This window comes from Grampus griseus (genome assembly GCF_964374135.1).
Source record: "Grampus griseus genome assembly, chromosome: 1".
Classification (NCBI taxonomy): domain Eukaryota; kingdom Metazoa; phylum Chordata; class Mammalia; order Artiodactyla; family Delphinidae; genus Grampus; species Grampus griseus.
This window is the reverse complement of record NC_139017.1, coordinates 153726458-153745467: the sequence shown is the minus strand read 5'-3', so window position 1 is coordinate 153745467 and position 19010 is coordinate 153726458. Positions and strand designations below refer to the sequence as shown.

General features: G+C 56.0%; 1 protein-coding gene across 1 annotated transcript in view; it reads right to left on the bottom strand.

The window, feature by feature from the left end:
- Positions 1–9607, bottom strand: part of GRIK3 (glutamate ionotropic receptor kainate type subunit 3) — a gene marked incomplete at both ends in the record, with an annotated part of 231117 nt that extends 221510 nt beyond the window's left edge. The window contains one exon of the mRNA XM_082660349.1: positions 9493–9607. Within this exon, the coding sequence (XP_082516475.1) occupies positions 9493–9607 (115 nt within the window). The remainder of the gene's footprint in view (positions 1–9492) is intronic.
- Positions 9608–19010: the final 9403 nt, after the last annotated feature.

The window sequence follows — 19010 nt, the reverse complement described above, 5'->3', positions numbered from 1 at the left end:
TAAACACATTACATGCATTAACTCATTTAATCCTTATAAAAACCCCGTAAGGCAGGTATTATTATTATTATTATTATTAGAGATTAAATAATTTGCCCAAGATCACACAGGTGGGAAATGATGGAGGCAGCCCTCAAACTCAGGCTGCTGGATTCCAGAACCTGTGAGCTTATCCACAAGTTAGATTGCTAAAATGTATTCAGAACTTCCTTGGGGCCAGTCACGTTAATTCTCACAATGATCCCATGAAGTCAAATCTATTACTATCCCCATTTTACAGGTGAGGAAATCTAGGCTTAGAGAAGTTAGGTGACTTACCCAAAGTGACACAGCCCGGAAGGAAGGAATGAGAGCTCAAACTCAAGACAGATGGATTTCAGAACCAATACTCTCAACGTCCAAGTCCTACTGCCTTCCCCAGAACTGCAGGAAAACCAATTTTAGGGGAAATTTTGCAACAAAGATTGAGTCGGCCCATACGTTTGCAATAAAGAACAAAGCACGGTTGAAAAGTGGTGAGTTTCCTGTTACAGGTGGTATTCAAGCAGAGACGAGATATCCACCTATGGGGGGCAGGGGGGGTCCTCCAGTGACTTAGAACAGTGGTACTTAAAGTGTAGTCCTCAGATAAGCAGCACCAGCATTATCTGGGAACCTATTAAAATGCAAATTCTCAGGCCTCACCCAGACCCACTGAATCAGAAGCTCTGGGGTCTGTAGTTTACTGAGCGCTCCAGGTGATTCTGATGCATGTTAACGTTGGAGAAGCGGAGGCCTAGACTGACCCCCGGGGATCTTTTCAGCGTGGATTCTGTGATTCTTCACCACAGACAGGAAATGTGACGCCTGGAGCCCTGGGAAGGCCTTGGCTCCCTGCTTCTGCTTTTCCCCCAACTGGGCAGGCTTTTTGGAATAGCATATTTCAGTTCTGCAAAGCAGATGCAGGAAGGCTTTGCAGAAGTCTCTCTCGTTCCTATATTTAAAGAGCTCATCCCTGCAGTGGTTCTGAGAACTCTATAAACCCCCTTCCATCGCAGCCTGTCTGCATCAGTCCCTTTAACAGCACAAGACTTAATTGTCTCCTATGGATTGGAACCCTCTTCACACAAACTGGAATCTTAGCTGCATCTCCCCCCTCTTTTTCCCTCTGCCTTCCTTAACCACCATTCAGCACAGCACCAAAGGATTTGAAGTGGAAGCTGCCACTCCCCCCCAGATATCACTCCATCTCATTATCTCCGATCTGTTAACATCACCATGGGGACTCTCTCCTCCCCCGCTTTTGTGGCCTCATTACCTGGTGTCTCCCAGCAGAGCCAGCAGTGTCTATCCCCTGGGGCCCAGCCTCCAGCTGCAGACCCTCTCTGCACTGGCTTGCTCCGGAAGCAAGCTTGGACTCCACATCCAAGAGGACTGATCAGGACTCCCTGGACCAATCCCTCAAGAGCATCCCACAACCAGGGTCTTCCCAGCTCTGCATACATGCAAAACACATTTCAGTTAAAACGCTGCAAATGTAGGGAAGGACCAAGACCCCGTGGGCTTCAGGTGTGTGATAAATAACAGGCTAGGAGGAGTCTGGGAGCTTCTGGACATATAGGAGCATCCTCAGAAGAGCACCCCTCTTGCTCCCTAGCAGGGAGCGGGTAACTGTGGCAGGTAACTGTCACAGGCTGCCGGAGACATCCATTCCACTGCTGGGCATATGGGTATGTCAGAAATGGGCAGATACCATGTACTGAGCTGCATGGGGTACTGATCACAAGGTTGGCACAAGGCAGACGGTATATAAGAAGCAGATAGCCTCGGAGCTCCGAGTCTGATGGCGGAGGCACAGCCTCCACTGCTGGGGAATCCTTTTCCTCCTAACATTTATTATCAGGCACTGTGCCAAGAGCCTTATATACTTTATCTCCTTTAATCCTCACACCAACCCCGTGAAGACCCTATAAGGTTCAACCATATGAAATTTTTATAGGTCAAATATGGTTTGACCTATAAACCATGGCTGAATATGGTTTAACCCAATATTAATATTTCTTCCTTGTGGATGAGGAAATGGAGGCTCAGAGGTGAAGTGACTTGCCCAAGGTCACACAGCTAGCACGTTAGACTCCCACTCAAACTCAGATCCACCACATCCCATCAAACCCGAGACATACCATCATCACATTTTAAGGTGCCAAGAAAGAAAAAATCCTGCACGTCAACTCGGACTTGACACGTCAGACACAGACTGATGTCGGAGATGTGAAAATGTGGGGCGAAGAGTCAATCTTAGAATCAATGAAATATATTTTTTGACACCAAAAACTTCTTTACTAGAGAAAGCCCTGCACATACCCACAAGTATAGCTACAGCCAAGGCCAGTGAGCATTAGTGAACAAGGTACAAAGGTCAAAGGAAGCAAGGAGAGGAACGTGGGAACCCGAGCTTTGTGGGGAGGGGAGAGCCTGGCTGGCGCTGAGGTGGTGTGGACCCTGCCGGTAATTCTGAAGGAAATAAACCAAGGTAAGGTGGGGGCCGAGCGCTCAGGGGCCCAGCAGCTATAAAATGTGGCTGAAGGGAAGCAAAAGCAAAATCAGAATGACCCGTTGTCCTCAAACCTAGTGCCCTTGCCCTCAATCCAGTCTTCTCCCCTCTCTCAATCACGCTCAATTAGGATTCGGTGTCTGGAGCACAAAGAGAAGCAGAAGAAAACAGGGACTTCAGAACAAACACAGGTGGTAATAGGTACAGGCCAGTGAGGCACCTGGGGCACAAAATTTAAGGAGGTGCTCACTGTCACGTTCAGTCATGCAAGAGCAGGGTCACCACTTGACCGCCTCCTTAAATCCTGCTCCCCTGCCGCCTCCCTCACCTCACCCCAGTCCCGCCCTGTGCTGGAGTCAGACTCCTCTCCTCCAACAAAAGCAAGAAGAAATGCTGGCATTTGAACAGCATTTAAGCTTTTTTGAAATGACATCCCATCTATTTGACTCCATGAGGCAGGAAGTCTCATCCCCACTTTACAGATGGGGAAACTGAGGCCCTGGAAAATAACATGACCCCTCCAATCGTGCCTGTTCTGAATCAGTCACTTCTGTGGGCACTCTGAGCAGTGCAGTTTCCCCACTTCGAGAACAGGTCAGTCCCTGCAGCCACCATAACCCAGTCTCCCTGTGTCCCCTGGAAGAAGGAACAGGTGTAGGAGAAGGGTAGGCGTGGGCTCTCCTCTGCTTTTGCAGACGTGGTATGGGGAAGGGGGGACTGGGCAGCTCTTGCACCCAGGTCCCCACATCCAACCCACAGTGTCTGCGGGACAGCAACACATATTCCTGGGCCCAGTGTCAGAGGACCTTACCCTCCTATTGTCCACCAGTCTCAGTTCACAGCAATGCAGGCTCTATTTAGAAGGTTGGAATGTGGCTCTTGCTTAAAAATAAAATGACCATAAAACCTATTAGCCTGGAAAGGATGTTGGAGGGAAGATGGGATTGGGAAGGAAGGGAGGACAAGAACTAATTTGCTGGCCACCTTCTCTGGCCAGGCCACTAGCTGAAGAGGATGAAGGGAGACACAGACACAGGGCCCTGGGATTTCCTCAACGCTCTGATGATGTCTTTGAGGACAGCCTGGTGGCTGCCAGGGTGACATGTAGGCTGGAGTTTCCAGAGTAGAGGGATTCCTGTGGGTGGACTGAACACAACCAAGGGAGAGTCCAACCTTTCTTTATTTCGGGCTCAGATTAAAGTGTTAGGCAGAGGGCTTCCCTGGTGGTGCAGTGGTTGAGAGTCCGCCTGCTGATGCAGGGGACACGGGTTCGTGCCCCAGTCTGGGAAGATCTCACATGCCACGGAGCGGCTGGGCCCGTGAGCCATGGCCGCTGAGCCTGCGCGTCCGGAGCCTGTGCTCCGCAACGGGAGAGGCCACAGCAGTGAGAGGCCCGCATACCACAAAAAAAAAAAAAGTGTTAGGCAGAGTCCAGACGCCTGGACAAGTTGGGGTGTAGTCAGTGTACAGTTATGCATTGCACATGCGGGAGGGGTGGGAAAGACCATTCCTATCTTTCCTCTACAGGAAGCATAACTACCACTTGGTCCATCAGCAAGGAGAGTCTGACAGTGAAAACCGGCACTGGTAGGGTTAAATGTTGCAAAGCTCATACAGCCCAGGCCTCTGAGGCCGCACTCAGCACCCAGAACCATGGGGGGAGGGGCGTTGCACTCAGCACCCAGAACCATGGGGGGAGGGGGCGTTGCACTCAGCGCATACGAAAATCAGTGCTTCCCATCTTCCGACTACACAGACAGTTAAAAGCACAGGATCTGGGGTCAGGCCGGCGGGAATTCTTATCCTGCATCCACCACTCACTGGCCACGTGATCCTGGGCAAGTGACCTCACCAAGCTTAGCTTCCTCATCTGCAAAATGAGGATAATATCTGCAGGGTGTTTGTGAAGGCTAAACCAGATGGCGAGGAAAAAAAACGCGACAGCTACATGTCTCGAGCACTTACTAGTCACATCACCAGTCACTGTTGGAAAAGCACAGTCCCGGGCAGCTAGTAAGTGCTCAATAAACCAGGGCCATTGCATTGCGGTCGTGTGTTGTTTTCCTATTTTGATTTCGCTCCAGACCCAGGTGGGGTCCCAGGCAGGAGACTTACGGCCACCTCAGCACAGGCACACTGCCCCCTGGCGCTGCTGCTGGGGAATCAGCACCTGCGAGAAGAGCTATTCCAGCGAACTAGTCCAAGGCCTGTCTGCACCAGGCCCGCCCCTGGCCCACCTGTCCATCCAGAGCTCCCCGGGAGGACAAGCCAGGGCCCGCTGGGGGCAGGCCCCAGAGGCAGGGCCCTGCTCCTGGAGTTTCAGTCCTCTCTGCTGCCAGGCAGGGCCTGGGGAGCCCAGGGCTCCTCTCTGCTGCTGCCCAGCCAAGGGGGAACATCAGCTCTCTTGGTTCCCTCTGGAGGGTCCTGACAAGCAAGGCAGGGCGCAGGCGGAAGCAGAAGGAGGCAGAGGCTGGGGCAGCTGAGTGCGACAGCCTGGACGAAGCCTGGCCTCAGCAGATCCGAAACAGTGCCAGTGGTGGAGCACAACCAGGTCTTCCCCTAAAAGAGCAGCCCTGAGCCTCCTCTGCATATGACCTTGCACGCCCCCACCCCCGAGGATGGGGTTGTTCTTGTACCCATAGGGCATCTGTGCCTCCCCCTCCCCACGGAGGTGGCTGTTTCCTGGGGCAGGGACGCGGGGCCTGTGGGAAGGTGGGGACTCATCTAGCTGTGAAACCTACAATGGCACTGGCAGGGAGGCTCACAGGCCCCACGAAGGATCTTAAAGGCAGCCAAGCAGCCTTGCGTTTTGAAGGGTGGGATGAAGAGCTGCCCCTCAGAGCGCTTTTGAAAGAGCACAGTGGGCTGGACTTCTGAAGTCAACTGTCATGCCGGCAGCAGGGGGATGCGAGTGACCTTGGAAGGGCCTGGTCGGGACACTGTGCTGGCTCACCCCGCATCAACCACCTCTAAAAACCCCAGATCATCCTGACGTCAAAAGACTGTTTAGCGCAGTGCGAGGCAGGCATCAAGAAGAAATGAAACTCCAGCTCGAGAAGGAGGGAAGCCCGGGCTGACAGGAGCAGCTGGGCTAGAAAGTGGAGGCAGAAATTCCGGAAGTTAATGCTTTTTAAGGCCCCTCGGGCCACTCCCAGGTCTTGTCTGAAGCTATTTGCTTCCAGGGGGGAAAACCCTATTGATCTTCATTCAGCGCCTGTCTGCTCAACACGGCGGGATGTTTCAGCGCATCACCAGTCACTGTGAGAAATTTCTCATTGTTTTACGCATAGCAGCTCCCAAACTCAGGAGACGAACGTTCAGGACCATTCGGATGAACTGATCGCAGGAGATGCAGACAGGGCTGACTTGGGAACTCTGGGCGAGGGGACCTCATGTCCCTGGGACAGACTGCAGTACCCGCTACCCCGCGCCACCCCCCTCCTCCACCCCTGCCCCCAGCTCAGGCTCAGAGCCTAGAAACTCTTTTGCTCTGTCTGTAGATGCTCGGAGGGGCCAGTGCTGAGCCAGCCTTTCCCTCCCACCTCCCACCCCTCCACACACACCTGCTTTATGTCTCTGCAGCCATTTGGCTCGGAACCTCCCGCCCCACCCCCCATCCCCGGCTGGCTAGAGATCACCATCGTCCACTCGAGCTCCCCAGCTACCGCCCCACTGTCTGTCTCCCTTTTCAAATTCCAGGCTGGCCCTCTATCCTACAGTATGTATGTAACACGAGGGATGATCTAGCCGTGAAACCTACTATGGCACTGACAGTCCCCACCAGCCTGCACTAAAGGGAACTTTGAAACCACAGAATATCCCCAGCCATCACGGCCAACTCAATAGTTTACAGATGGGAAAACTGAGGCTCCAGGTGGGTGGGAGAGTGTGATTTGACCAAGATGGCTCAGGAAACTGGTGGAAGGCAGAGCAGAAAACCCAGGCCTCCTGGCTCCCAGCCCAGGGCCCCTCCACTTCAGCTTCTAGGTCACGTAACCAGGAAATCCAGGTCCCTGCATGAGGCCACTGAAGCACTGAGAGGACCCATGCATTAAGCTGCTTTCTGTGAGTTAAGACGGGGATCCATCTGAACAATAAGAACGATGATAATAATAATAATAAAATGTTGAACAATATGCCTTGAAAACCTTCAGTAAGCAACGCTTGATAACCACACGCAGAATACATCTTCCGCATACTCATATAAAATAATCAATGATCACTTTTTTCCTGCAGACTACAATCCAATTACAGTCTCTCCCTCGCTCTCTTCCTTACTCTCCTTTGTTACTTGCAAACCATCCAAGCAATCAATGCCTTGACCTCTCCCTCTGATAGACACAATTACAAAAAGACAGAGCAATGCAATTCATCTATTCAAGACGGATTGTTTGAACACTCTGTCACACTGCTGAGCTATCCATCTCCTTGTCTAAGAGGAAATTTCAGTCCCCAAAAAAAGGCACAAAGAGAGGGAGCAGGTACGCTGCTCCCCGGCCCAGAGAGCCCCTTGCACACCTGCAGAAAACCCCTCTCCCAGGCTGGTGCTAGGCGACGCCTGCCTGCTGGGCAAAGATTCGGCTGTCAGCGCAGCCAGCTCAGGCACCAGTCTTGGGAACCAGAAGCACCCAGCACACGCCGGAGCCCAATTTCCAAGGCCTCAATTCCTGCGGCCCTAGCCAGAGCCCTGAGATCCCAGGGGTGGGGAGAGAGAGAAAAAGGGAGATGGCATCAGGCCCAGCCAACATGCTGTGTTTGGGTTTCAGCATGAGATTCTCTGCGTGTGTGTGTCTCTCTGTGCCACGTCCACTGTAGCCCCTGGCTCCAGCTGAGACTCCAGCCTGTGCTCAGAAGGACAGAAGTTCAGCTCCCCAGGAAGCTCCAGAGAAGCCCAGGGGCCTCAGAGCCTTCCCATCCTCCATCCAATCCGGCACAGCTCCGGCAGTCACGTTCGGCCTCGGCCCAACACCCCAGTCCTCCGGCTGGGAATCAAACGGGGCAGGGCTCTTGGATATAAACGGCTTGGGCCAACACGCTAATTAATCCTGGGGCTTAATACGAAGAAGATTAGAAGAGAGGAGGGCTTTGCCATCCTTAATTGCATTATTACACGGTGAACCCAAGAAAGGGCGGGCAGCCTTCGGGCTTCCCCTCAGGGCAGTGAGGAGTCCTCCAGTGCAAGTCAGTTTCACAGTAAGAGGGAGCGGGTGAGGATACATCATCCTGCCCCTCCTCAGCTCAGCCTTCCGGGGCTTCCCTCACCTGCTCCTTCTCTTCCTGGGCCCCCAAACACTGCCACCCCTGACGCTGGGCAGGAGCGTGCCCATCCCACCCCTGTGGAGGAAGGACCACGGAAGAGGGACCTGCAATGCATGGGCTGCGCGCATAGCACCTTTTGGGTCCCCCTCTTTTCTCCCAAGGGCACCCTACCATGCAGGCCCACAAAAAAAACAGAGGGAAAGAAGCAGGGAATAAAGAAAGAACTGGCCCACTACTAGGGGGCTGCCTGCTCCTGGAATGGTGACCCAACTGGGCGCTGGGGCAGGCAAAGGTGCAGAGATAGAAGAGATATTTTTGTCTTGCCAGGAGCAGACTGGGCTGCAAAGGGTTAAGCCTGGTCGCGCGAGGGCTGTCCCCAGAGTCGGGTGCCTGGATTCCTCTGCCTCCAATGTCTGCCTGCCAGGGTCCTGGGCGTAAAGGGAAAGACCCCAGGGTGGGCAGAGCTGAGGACTGTGCTCTACCCTCGTCCAGATGTCCAGTTCAAGAGGATCTGGAATCCAGGAGAGAGACAGATTTCTGACTGCCTCCTAGGAAAACCTCAAGTGGAGAAACCAAGCTCGACACTGGTTCCCTACACCCCCTCACGGTGCCGGCAGCCCAGAGTCCGAGCCTAGATTAGAGCCACAGGGGAGGAAGGTGGTCCTGGCTCAGCAGAGCTCTGGCCTCCTTGTGCCAGATGCTGGTGGTGGCGCCTCGCGAACCCAGGCGGCCCAGGTCTCCGGCCTGGTGGCGGGCGCAGGGCCTGCGTGGCGGAGGCTCCCGCGTGGCCAGGCCGGGCCCAGCCCTGGCGGTCTCGGGCCTGGAACACTCGGAGGCATCCCGCACAGCCCGGAGCGCTGCCTACAGGATGCCTCAACAAAGTTAAAACCCCGAGTAAGAGACTCTGGCGAGAAGAGACGCGGGGACGCCAGAGCCCCAGAACGCCGCACGCAGCCCCGCCGGCCGCCGCCAGTTGCGGAGGGATTTCGGCTAACTTTAAAATCCACTCGCATCCCTCTTGTCGCCTTTTCTGGCTGCGCTGGGCGGGCTCCGTCGTTCCCTTCCCCCTGCCTGCGCTGCCCCAGGCGGAGGAGAGGCCTCGGCCGCGACGGGTGGCTGGAGCGACCGGCGGGGGCCGCCCCTCCCCTGCCCCGCGCCACGGGGCTGAACGGGGGCCACCGAGGCCGAGGGCAGCCACCGGGAGAGAAGACCGGCCGCCCTTGTCATGCGAAGCCAGATCCTGCGTCCCCGCCGCGGCCGCTCGAGCCCTGCCCCAGGTGGGGGCGAGGGGCCCTCGGGGAACGAGGAAGGAAGAGAAGTTGGCGCCTTCCCCAGGGGTGCCGCTTCGCGGAGAAGCCGGGTCCCAGAACTCGGTCTGCGGCCGGTCCTGCTGGCAATGGCCGGGAAATGCGCCCGCGACTCGGGCTGGGACCGGAACGCTTCGCTACACTCTGCCAGCTCTGGCCTCCCAGAAGCGCGCCAAGGGCCCCTCGCCCGCCGCACCCCGGCTGCCTCCTGTCCAATAAGTAAGGCCCATGACCCCGGCTTTGGAACTTTGTCCTCACCGGGACGAGCTGGTGGTCACCCGGCCCCGGCAGCGCGGAGAGAGGGTGGGAAATCTCTTGGGATCGCGTACAGTGGCCCCCCGTTCCCGCCCCCGCCCGGTCGCACGGAGACCCCCGGCTCCGGGGAGCCCTTACCGATCCGGATGACGTGGGGCATCCCGCGCGAGTCCGGGATCCAGAAGGCGCACACGAGGAGCCCGGCCCAGTATTCCCAAACCAGACTCCGGAGGCGCCGCCAGGGAGCGGTCATCGTTGGGCGCCGCCGAGCGTGCCCGGGGCGCGGCCGTGGCGGGCTCCCTGGGGCGGCAGCTCTAGGCGCGGGCGCGCAGCAGCCCCCGAGGCGCCGCCTGGCCCAGCAGCCCGGCTCCTGAGCGCCGCTGCGAGTGGGGGGCGCCCCGCGGCGCTGCGCACATCTTACTGGGGGGCCGCCCCGCCGGCGCCCGCCCAGCCCGGCTGCCGCCCACGGGCCCCCCGCGAGAGAGGCTCCTGGGCTCCGCTCGGGCTCCTTTCGGACTCGGCTGCGGCTTGCGTCGGCTCGGCTCGCGCGCGGGCTCCCACCTGCCCCGGCTGCCGGGCGCTGGCGGGCGGGCTGCACGCGTCTCCGGCCGCTCCTCCTCCAGCCGCCGCGGATGCTATCGCCCGGGCTCGCACAAAGCCCCGGAGTGGAGTTGCACGCGCGCACACTCTCCCTCCCAGCCCCCTCCCCCGCGCCCTGCCTCCCGCCTCCCGCGCCGCCCGCCGCCCGCGCTCCCTCCGCACACTCCCCCGCGCACACACACTTCACACTCACACCCGCCGAGGCGTACACCCGCGAGCTCACACCTGGGCGGGGAAGGGGACCCGGGACCCGGTTTGGGGAGACGGCCGGATAACGAGGACTCTCCTCGCTTCCCAGACGTCCGCATCCGCCCTGCCGCCCCCAGTCCCTTCGACTGCGAGGGCACGGAGCCTGGGAGCCGGGCGTGGAGCACGAGAGCTGGCACCGCGAGCTGGGAGACGGCGGCAGCCTAGCGGCCGGACAAGCTGGAAGAGTCGCGCCCGCAGGGAGCGGAGGAACCTGGAGCCTGCCGTCTGCGGAGTCTCGTCTTCCAGCTCTCACGCAGCCGTCGCTGGCTGGACGGCGGCGGCCGCAGACTGACCCAGGAACCGGTTTCCCTCCCTAACCCCATCCCTCGTGGAAGCAGAGTTAGAGTTGGGGCTGGGACTCAGGGGAGACGGAATTCAAAGCGGATTGTCCACGCTGGGCTAGGGGAGCTGCAGGAGCTGGTAGGGGTTGGAGAGCCCAGACCAGACCCTCTGCTGTGGAAAGCAGGACTGGACCATGCACCAGAACTATAGGGGCCTGGCAGGAAGATGGCTAAATCCTTAGATGCAGAGGGGCGGCTGAGATGCACGCTGGTGCTTCCCGTCCCTCTTCTTCAACTCTGCAGGAGGGGCTGGCCCCCTCCCCCATTTCTCCTGAGAAAGAATAAAGAGAAACTGTAATTTTCCGTGGGGTGGAGCAGGACCCGTGGGGGAGCAAAATAGAAAGGGTTAAAAAAAAAAACAACTTGTTTATTAGCAATAATAAATATTTTTTTCAAGTGGCGCTGGGTGTCGAGGGAAGGGAAGGGCTGTGGAGCGAGTCTGGAACAGGAGGCAGCGAAATACGCAGTTAGACGAGTTTAATGACCTTTTTGACAGAGACAGAGTGGTGCCCATACAGTAGATAAATAAACGGATCTGTCACCTGGCAGCGGCTAGGCTGTGTGTGAATTTATTTTTCTCATTTAAATAATTTGATCTATTCCATCATTCCAATCTCTCCCATTTGCCAGCTGTCTGGTAAAAGCATGGTCCCAAACATCTGAAAGGCAAATCTTTAATTTTCTTACAAATAGACCATGAGTCGGCCTCTGTGTGGCCTGTTCATGTCCCGGTCTTTTCTTTCCCTCCCTGTCCAGGCATAGGAGACTATGGCATTGTGTGGGGGTGTGAATACTGCAGCACGGCCAATCCTGCCGCTTGCGGAGGGACTCCCTCCCCCCTGAAATGGGGGTGACTGTGGCTGTGGAAGGAGCAAGAGGGGAGATTCCCAAGGATCTCCTCTCAAAAAGGGAAAGAGGTGCTCTTGAGGGCATCCCCCAAAGATCCGCCAGCAAATGGAGGTTACCATTTTTTTTTGCCGGACGTTGGGCCTTCCTCGTCCTCAAGCAGGAGGGGTTGGTTTCCCAAGCAGCCACTGAAAAATGTTGCCCGGGGGACCAGAGGGAAGGACATGCAGACCAGAGCCAGAGAAGCAGCAGCTGCCCCCTCTTGATAGAGAGTAACGGGCCCCAGTGGACACCGGCAAGGAGGAAGTGCAGGAGGAGGGAGCAGAAGCGCCGCCCCCCAGGATAAAGCTGAAGGAGCCTCTTCGTTCAAGAGCAGACGCTCCATCCCATCACTTATCAGCTTCCACAGCTGGTTTAGTTGCTCCAAGGAACCAGAAAGTCCAGGCTGTTCACTAAGGAAGAAAATTCCAGTGCCCTGATAGGGAAATGGAAAGGAAATGGGCAGGATCTGAACGCAAGGCAAAGGATGCAAGGCTAAAAAGGCATCACCAGCAATGCCCAAGGATGGTTAGGGGCTGGGTAAGGGGGAGAGAGCCTGGATGCTAGGTCTGTATTGGTTATCCTGCAGGCAGCCTCTTGCCATGAGAGGGGCAGGGTGGCGGGGAAGCTGAAAAGCAGAGGGGTAGAGGTGTGACTCCAGGCAACGGGCAGATCTGCACCCCAGACCAGAGCCTGGGAAAGGCCAGTGGGAGAGAGAGATGAAGGGAGGGGACCAAGAAGAGGAGGGGCAGCAGCCTCCAAAGATGCCGAGAAGGACAGTGGTGCCGGAGAAGCGAGTGTAGGAAGGCAGAGGGGCGATCTGAGGATCCCAGGGCGTGAGAGTGTGGCCCTGCCACCCGCAGCCCCCTCAGCACCCCCGGGGAAACAGCATCGGCGGGCCCTTGCTCCTGCTGCATCCCACGGTGGGTGGGAGTTAGCCAGCGCTGCGGAGGGAGGCTTTCCTCTGCTGCCACGTTGGCTGCGTTGGGAAAAGCCTCCAGCTGCAGAGGCAGTGGGGCTCGGTCTGCAGGCCTGGCCGCCCAGCTGGAACCGCGGGGTCAAAGGGAAGCCGGCTTCCCCCAGCCGAGGACAGGGCCTTATTCTGGACCTGGCTGCAAGTCACTCTGTAACACAGAGGTCTCCCCAAGCTGACAGCAGCCGGCTCCCTCCCAGTCAGGGGAGGGTGGGAGGCATGACGACAAAAACATTAGCGCTGATAATAATGACCACTAGTACTTAGTACATGTTTTCTGTGTTCCCGATGAGGTACCACTCAGCACACCTCATATGCATCCCGTCATCTAACCGGCTCACAGCCCTCTGATAGGATCTGCGTGGTTTTTGCATTTTACAGTTGAAGACTCCGAGCCTCAGAGAGGTTGAGAGGTCCAAAGTCACACAGCTAGTGGGTGATGCTTCTCCTCCCCCTCCCTCTCCCTCCCCCCCTCCCTTCCTTCCTTCCTCCTTCCTCCTCACTCCTTCCCTTCTCCCTCTAGTTATATCACTGCCAGGCTCTGTGAGTGGGGAGCTGCGGTCCCCGTGCCAGCCTATCTGCACCCTAAGCTTGCAGGCCTGACCCTTGTCCTATCCCACCTGGGCTAAGCAGGGGACAGGCTCTAGCAGAAGGTCCTCATCACCTCTGCTGGAGACCCACTGGGGCTTCTGGCTGCTTGTAGAAACGCTAAGGGTGGAATAGGATTTGTGTCCTTTACTAGAACAAACTGGGGAACTCTGCTGTCCCCAGCTCGTGAGGAGGAACCCGCAGACCTCTCTCCCCGCCGTCGTGCACCTCTCCGGGCTGCCTTGCCACCAGCAGGCACCAGGGCTGGCAGGATCTCAAGCTGCATCTCCGGGGATTGGGAGCCGCCAATCCCGGCTTCTCGAGTTGTTGGTAAACAAGTCTACCCACCAGCCAGGCCTCCTCTCCTCACTCCCCCTCGAGGCAGTCAGAGCCGGATTTATGAGGCCTCCCAACCTCATTCAGACTAATGAAGCTTTTCATTCCAAAATAAAAGGGGCCACTGTCTGCAAGGACAAGTTCTCCCGCATTTCATTAACATCCCCAAAAACGGCTGAGCTGGCCCAAGTCGCTGCCATCGAGATTCATGTCTCCCACCGGCTCACAGGTGGGGATGGGAGAGGAAGGAACCCTAGGCTGCTGGCCCCCTCCCAGCCCCTCCCGAAGCTCCTCCCCTGCTTCTGCCCGGTGGGAGGGGGCCCCAGTGACAGCCAAGCCAGCTCATTTGGAAGAGCCCCCTGTGTGTGTGTTTTGTGTAGACGGGTCCACTCCATCCCTCAGTCCCCTCACAGTCGCGGTGAGCGACGAGGCCCTGGGCTCGAGTTACCGAGATTCGTGATCTCCGCTTCCCCAGGAAACCACCGAACACAGGCATGTGGTTGCTGAGTGCAGATTCCTAGGACTTGAGTGCCCTCTGCTGAAGCCTGCCTACCTTCATCTCCCTTCAGACTGCCCGGCGGCGGGCGGGCTGCTGGCGGGGCTGGATGCTGCAGCCGGGGCTCTCGCCACTCCCCTAAGCGGCAGCTACACAGCAGCCCGGTGCCAGTGCGCCCTCAGAGGGCCCTGGTGAGAATGGGGGGAGAAGCTACCTTGCCCCCATCTCACCCTGGAGGGCAGCCGGGACAAGAAGCTGCCAGCCCTTTGCCTAATCTTTGTCACCTGCCCGAGCAGGAGGTGGGGGGGGGGCGGGAGAGGCCTCCCTCATACCCACTTTTTGCTTAACAGCATCCTGTCCTCAGGAAAGTTCATCCATGCCAACCACAAGAGCTAAGACTTGGCCCTTCTCAGGACACCGGGACCTGCCTCTTCACCCAGGGATGGGAACCCCTTCATCACCCTGGGGCCTGTGTCCCTCCTCCCTGTCCCAAGGAGGAGGCACAGCAGCGGCCGGCTGCCACCTGAGCAAGCCCTGTGAGGGTTGCATCACCTTAAATTTTTGTCAATAGTCAAGCAAGTTCGTTCCCACTGAAGTCAATTACTGTGTTTATTGTCAGCTTAACCCGCTGCTGCGAGTTATTTCTCAGCAGTGAGGGGGACAGGTAGGCCAGCCACCAGAGATCTGTTATTTTCCTGACATCTGCATTTCAATAGTTTGGGTGCAGTTCTGGTGGAGAAGTAAATGCTAAGGCAATCCTGTTTGTATCTCTACATAATGGAACGGTCTCCAATGGTTCGGAAGCCGAGGGGGTTCTGCTGCTGCAGGGGGAGGGGAGGAGGGGAGAACTGCCCGTGAAACCATCACTTCCCCGGGTCTGTGGGCCCCGGTACCAAGGGTGGGGGTGAGAGTCACTTGCTCCCTCATTGGAGTCATTCAGTCATTTCCTGATTAACTTATTCATGGGATCCCTCGGTCATTCACTAGATATACCTGCAGCCACACTAATTCATTCATTTGTTCATAGGTCATGCACTCAGTCTTTCACTCTTTACTGACTCATTTACTCAGTCCCTTACCCATTCATCCTCTCATCCATTCATTCAGTCATTCCTAATTCATTCAACCACCTAATTCCTCTTTCACTCATTCATCCATCTATTCAATCTTTTGTTTAATTATTTGCTCGCCTATTCCCTCACTCATTTGCTCATTCATCCCTCACTCATTCACTGACTCACACTTACCCACTCACTTATTCATTCATTCATTTACTTAGTCATCTACCCTTCCATCAGTCACTCAGTTGGTCACTCACCCAGTGATGTACTCAGCCCTTTGCTCAATCACCCACTCACTAAAAGACTCACACGTTCATCCACTCACTCACTCATTAACTCTGCCATTCATGCGCTGCCTCCCCCGCAAGACTGGACAGACACTGCCTGCTTCTCTCGTCTTCAGCCTTCAGCGTGAGCATCAGATACCATCCAACTTCATGGCACAGCCCAGGGCACCCCAGCACTGCACTGAGCTCCCCAGTCAGCCACCCAGGCTTCATGGCCCCGTCAGAGCACCCAGCTCTCGTATCATCCGCTTTATCATGAAATTCAGCAACCTTCAGGATTCAGCTGACCTACCTGACCCTGGAGTTGGTCTGGGCATTTGACTTGCTAGCAAAGACCAAGGCCCAGAAAGCCCCAGAGCCAGGGTCTAATGATGGATGTCATATTAGAGGTGCCCCATGATGCTACCACGCCGAGCCAGAAGCCACACTGGCTTCCAGTCACATGATCTCTTTGTCCTTGGAACAACCAAAAGATGAAGAAATGAGCTTAGAGGAACCAAGTAACTTGCCCACAGAGAACTTGCTGAGGTTGGGGGTGGGGCGGAAGCAGGGATGTACTTGGCCCAGAGTGATGGGGTGGGGAGGTAAATGAGCAATTGAATGATGGGAGACTAAGTGAATGCATGAATGAATAAGTGAGAGAAAGCAGATGAATGAACAAGTGAATGAATGAATGAACGAATGACCCGTGCCCAACAAATAAGTGGCCAAACTGAGCTCTGACTCCAAGTCCAATGCTCTCAGCTGCTTGACACCCTGCTCCCACACCCTGACCTTATAGGGGGTAGTAAGAGGCAGGGGTTAGAGGCGGAGGTGGGACAAAAGTAAAGCGTAAGTCCCGCAACGGTAGATGTTTCTGGAGAATTACCCCTTTGGAGGCTGTGGCGAGCAGTTCTGTCTGCACCTGTCCCCCCGCGGGCAGGAAGCTGCCGTCATCCCTCCTCAGAGAGCGAGAGACAGAGTGAAATGCGAAAATCCAGGCACTGAGCGGTAAGAAAATAAACAAGTGAACTTCTCCAAGTTTGCCAGACTTCCCTGCCCAAGGCCAGCTTAGTTAAAGTTGATGTCGAATTTTTTTTTTTTTTTTACGTTTCAGTGACCAGATGTAGAATTTTAAAGCGGGAAAATAATTAGGGCAAGTGGTAGAAAAGAGAAAGGAAAGAAAACATGTCTTGTTTTGTGTTTTGCTCACTCTTAATTATGCCACAGACTGTCTCTCCTGTGGATACCATCCCAAGCCCGCCCTCCGCCAAGATTCCAGCAGGTGGTAGCCGCGTGAGCGGCGCGGGCACACCTGTGCCTCTCTGGCACGCAGGTATGACGCTTCTCTGCCCGCAAGACATGCGAGGCGGCAGGCAGCCAGGCTGGGAGTGGAGAGGACCACGTGCCCTCTACACTCAGGTGGAGGACCCGGGGGGAGATGGGGACAGCAGGCTGTTGGGAAGAGATGCTGCCTCCCTGCCCCAGGGCCAGAGGGGCATGGGCACTGGGTCCCTGACTCACCATGACGTCAGACCTGGGCTCTGATTGGAACAGTCTCAGCCCCCATCTCAGGACACAGTGGATCCCCGGTGATATAGCCCCTATCCTGCCTGGATCTAGGAAGAGATTTTCCTCCAGCAACTGTCAAATGTGGAAGGAAGTACTGGTGTTTGTGCCCAGAACGGGGCTGGGGGTGGCCAAAATTCCAGCTGCAGCAGGTGCTAGAAATCCAGCTCACCCCACACGCGATCACTCAAATGTGCTTTGCTCTCTTGCTGCTCTTCCTTCTGGTGCCTTGTCCACAGCAGTGAGGGCACAGAGGGGGCGAGCACCAGTCTCAGGGAGCTGGTCAGAGGCAGCCTGGAACGAGGAAAGCTACAGATTGCTCTGCGGGAAGGAGAAGGGGCAGATTCCTCAAGATTTCATTGAACAGGGTTGGGCAGGCGTGCCTGAGAGCACACCTGTCCCTGGTGCTTTACACACAAACACTCGAGTACAGGAAGATGCCTATGCTATTACACACACACACACACACACACACACACACACACACACACACACAGCTATGAGCATCCACGTAGGACTAATGAAAGTGGGAACTCTGGAGCCAGGCAGCTAGCTTCACATCTACCCTGTCTCTTACCTAATTTTCTGTGCCTCTGTTTCCTACCTGTTACATGGGGATAATAATAGTATCTGCCCTGCAGGGTTGTTGTGAGGATTAAATGAGTTAATACATGGAATGTGCTTAAAATTGTGCCCAGCACATGGTCAGGGCATGTTGTACTTAGTGATTAGCTCTCTCTGCTTCATGGACGTGTCGTGCTCCTGAATCCACCCTGGGGAAAAAAATCTCTTTCCGGCAAGCCTGCAGTACACGTGCATACTCCTCACTCCAGGCCCTCCAGGGTTCACTGGATGTGTGTGAATGCAGTGAGGAGGAGCTCAGAGGAAGGATGCATGTCAAGCCATCCCTCCACTCCCCTCCCGCACACACCCACATGATGAGGGCTGCACCCGCAGAAGCTGTGGAGTTGCTGCGTGTGTGTGTGTGTGGGGGGGTCTCTTTGTTCATGCAGTGGGCAGGCTGGCAGCCAGGGGGGAAGGGAAGCCTAGGACTTGAACCCCAAACCTGCTATCAGGTTTGGAAAATTCTCCAGGCTTCCTCCTCCCCATGGAGCCCCCACCCCTACCCACTTGGGCTTCCTCCTGGTCCTGTCCTTGGTGATGTGCCTGACCCCTCTCTGCATCTCAGTCCAGGATCTTCTCATCCCCAAGGGCACTTCCCAGCCTCTAGCCTGAGACTTAATTCAGGAGATTCTATTTAGAAAGAGAACACGCCCTTCCCACCCCATCCGGAGCAGGAAGACTTCAGAAACCTCAGGGAGGTCCCGAGGCTCGGAGGCCTAGTTTCCTCGCCGCGAATGCTGTTGTGTCTCCCAGAGGACAGAGGGAAGGCAGCTGCGGACGGCAGCAGGGAAAGGAGGCTTGGGTGGGAGCCCTGGACTGGGGATGGAGGAGACCAGGCTGCAGGAGCCAGACCCAACTCTGTGTTATCTCTGAGGCAGCAGGAAGACGGAGTGTTGGGGAAGCAGGTTCTGCCAATCAGTTAATCCCAGGCTCCCCTCTTCCACCTGGGTTGCGTTGGGTTGAATAAACAGGACAGGTGCCAGTGGCCACAGCCTCATTTCTCTGATTTGGCTTCATTTCATTCTATTGACTCAGCTGGCCGAGTCCCTTTGCTTTCAAGCTTGTGCGTACGTCCCTTCCAAGCACCAGGATGTCAGAGACACTTAGAGAAGCCCAAAGCTCTGAATGGCTTGAGGACAGATGAGAACCAAGGGATGGGGACAGAGAACAAAATTCTGATTCCTGTTCTTCAGGGATACGGGGGACTCTGACATGACCCTCTGGCTCTCCCTGCCAAGTGCAGGAGGTTCCCTACACATCAGGTCAGGGGACTGGGGCCTTGGATGGTGGCCTTAGTGCCTGGGGAAGAGAGGAGCATGACAGCAGCTAGGATGGGGCCCTGGGTGGCTGTTTACACAACTCTCCTGGGTGCCCCTGAGAGAGCGAATGTGTGGCATGTGCCCCAGGGGGCCAGGAGCCCTTAGCTAGAAGATTATCACCTTCCTGGTCCTTGCTTGTGTGACCAGAGACCAGGAAAGAAGGGCAGGGGTATGGACAAGAATTCCACAGCCCATGGTGGGGAGTCGAGGGCCGGGCTTGCGTCTGCACACATACCATTGAGCAAAAAATAGAAACGATTTTGCAGATAATTCAAGGGAAAGCACTTTACACCAATCACACTTCAAGCTAGTTGCAAATATCTGCACAGCTGTTTCCCTCATCCATTTG